Source organism: Cornus florida, unplaced genomic scaffold, assembly GCF_030987335.1.
Source record: "Cornus florida cultivar Cherokee Brave unplaced genomic scaffold, ASM3098733v1 CherokeeBrave_3.0.0_Hap2_Chr11, whole genome shotgun sequence".
Classification (NCBI taxonomy): domain Eukaryota; kingdom Viridiplantae; phylum Streptophyta; class Magnoliopsida; order Cornales; family Cornaceae; genus Cornus; species Cornus florida.
Window position 1 is genome coordinate 129,393,904 of NW_026775581.1, and position 2,573 is coordinate 129,396,476.

The window sequence follows — 2,573 nt, forward strand, 5'->3', positions numbered from 1 at the left end:
TCCCTCAGGAATAGTATCTTTCCTGGGTTATTTTACCTTTGGGTACGCTTCCTTAAGATACTCTTTCCTTGGGTAATGTTCCCTTGGGTACTTTTCCCTTGGGTAATGTTACCATTGGTAATTTTCCCTTGGATACTCTTCCCTGGGTAATGTTACCGTGGGTACATAAATTTCTGATGTCATCTCTCAAACTTTATTTACTTTACTTGCACTTTATTTTTGCTTTGTGATTTGATTTTAATTTTATTTTGGTAAAATTAAAATAATTGGATAAAAGAGTAAGTTAAATATATTTACCATCCTCTAAGTTATCTATCCATATTATATTCCATAATCATTTCGCTGTGTACATGTCAATCTCTTAAAATTCTTCTCAATATTTTTGACACATTATTTAAATACTTCAAATATACTGAAATTTATTTAGTCAGGCACAACGCCTAACATTTTATCAACTTCTAACAGCAACAAATTATTAATTTTTTTTTTTTTTGGCAGTTCTACTAACAAAACCATTTTTTTCATTCTAACATAAAACAACAAACAGATCGTTTCTCGTTGAGAGTTTTAATTTTCATACGGACAAAAGTGGGTGTGAATTTCTTCGATAATAATTTGCGGGTATGGTTATTCTCAATGAAAAGCATGCTCTCCCCACAAACACAGTTAAAAAGGTTGGGCCTAAAGAGCTCAGTTGAACACAACCATATACAAACCTCCTGCCAAACATAGCCTTTTTTCAAATACCAGCCTGGTTGGTCTATTTGTGAGCCCAATACCCAACCAAACTCCATGCGCATTCGTCCGTTCTCTCAATTATATTACAGGCGAAAAAATTTAGAAAATTTGGAACCAAAAACTCCATCTTCAGTAATCGGAGTGCATAAACATGATAACCCAGCCGTCGGATTGAAATGCTTCGCCGATCAGTGATTGGATTCTTTTGCCGGTCTCATCATAGTTATCCCGAAGACGGAACTATTTCACTGGTAGTGCGACGACACTCAATATCCATATCAATCGAAGATCGCAAGCAAATCCAAGGATCATAATTTTTCAACCCATCTCGGATTTAAACGTTTCAAATACCATCTTGAATTTCTACGCAAAATGTGGAGATCTGCGCAGTGCACACATCTTGTTCGACCAAATGCCTCAAAAGAACTTTGTGACATGGACGTCGCTGATTTCATCTCAAGTTCGACATGGGTCCTCTGAAATTGCACTCCAGTTGTTGAAGAAGATGCTTGAATCAGGTGAGAGACCAAACCAGGACACACTATCTAGCGCGGTTCGTGCTTGCACGCATATTGGGTTTGTTGAATTGGGTCTGCAAATTCATGGTCTGATTGTTCATTTTGGGGTTGAGAGAGATGAATTTCCTGGGAGTTCTCTCATTGAATTTTACGTCAAAATTGGATGTAGTTTGGATGATGCATTCTGTGTTTTTGATGGGTTGTTTAAAAGAGATTTTGTTACATGGAATGTTATGATCTCTGGGTTTGCTCAAGATGGTAAAATTAGTGAAGTTCTTAGATTACTTTCGGAAATGAGGGCTGCGAGTTTGCTGTTGTTTGGTGAGAGAGGTGGAACAAATTCATGGGGTTGCTTTAAAATTTGGGACTAAAATTGATGCAGGGCAGTGTTTTAGTGGATTTGTATGGGAACTGTGGAGATATGGATTCGGCTTCGAAAGTATTTAAATCCATGGAGATGAAAGATAGTTTTGCGTGGAGTTCCATTATATCTGGTTATGTGAGAAATGGCAGTGGGGAGGAAGCTCTCATTTTATTCAGAGATATGCGTGCTACTCGTTCAACATGCATTGACAAGTGCTTTGAAAGGTTGTGTGGAGGAGATTGGAGACTATAGAACAGGAATTCAAGTTCATACTCGTTTCAGGGTGATTTTTTGTTGCCAGTGTTCTTATGACTCTATATGCAGATGCCAATAAAATTTGCGAGGCAGAGAAGTTGTTTAGAAGGATCAATGATACACATATAGAAGAAGGATCTGCTTCCTCGTGCTTCAATCTTTTCCGAGAACTGTGCCGAATAACCACATTGAAACCTGATGAAACCACTCTAACGACTGTTCTAAAATCTTGTTGGGGTTCAAATCCATTCAATGATAATAAAATCAAGCAGAAATTGTGAAACAGACGTATAACATTAAGCCAGATTTTAAGCACTATTCTTGTTTGATTGAAGGTTTTGGTCGTGCTGGAAGGCTTGACGGGGCATACCAAAATGTTTTGGCGTGGAAAACATTACTAAGCGCTTGTAGGAATTATGGAGATGAAGGAATGGCGGGGAAATCATGCTTCCTATGTTCTTTTGTCTAACCTGTACTCTGGTGAGGAAAAATGGGAAGAAGCTCTTGGGCTCCGTTTGGTTAGATGGAAATAAGTAAGAAATTAAATGAAATGAAAAATGAAAAAAAGTGAAATGAATGGAAAAAAAATTATTTTCTAGCATGCATTTGGAATGAAAATTTATTGAAGAAAATTATAGAAAAATATTAATTTAGCATGAAAATGAAAAGAAATCGATTGAAGATACCAAAATTATTCT

The 2,573-nt window shown here is 36.8% G+C and overlaps 1 protein-coding gene across 1 annotated transcript; it reads left to right on the forward strand.

Annotated features, from left to right (window-relative positions):
• The first annotated feature begins 1,150 nt into the window (after window positions 1-1,150).
• On the forward strand, window positions 1,151-2,156 carry LOC132282127 (pentatricopeptide repeat-containing protein At2g03880, mitochondrial-like). The gene is made up of 3 exons (XM_059783747.1): window positions 1,151-1,528; window positions 1,639-1,844; window positions 1,922-2,156. The coding sequence occupies exons 1-3, from the start codon at window positions 1,151-1,153 to the stop codon at window positions 2,154-2,156; spliced, it is 819 nt and encodes a 272-aa protein (XP_059639730.1).
• Window positions 2,157-2,573: the final 417 nt, after the last annotated feature.

Bases quoted from the DNA above. Each gene is read 5' to 3' on its own strand.
- LOC132282127 (XM_059783747.1), top strand. From the start codon at position 1,151: ATGCCTCAAAAGAACTTTGTGACATGGACGTCGCTGATTTCATCTCAA. The intron at 1,529-1,638 runs GTTCTTAGATTA...AAATTGATGCAG, and splicing joins AAGATGGTAAAATTAGTGAA to GGCAGTGTTTTAGTGGATTT. The intron at 1,845-1,921 runs GTTGTGTGGAGG...TTTTGTTGCCAG, and splicing joins ATTGACAAGTGCTTTGAAAG to TGTTCTTATGACTCTATATG.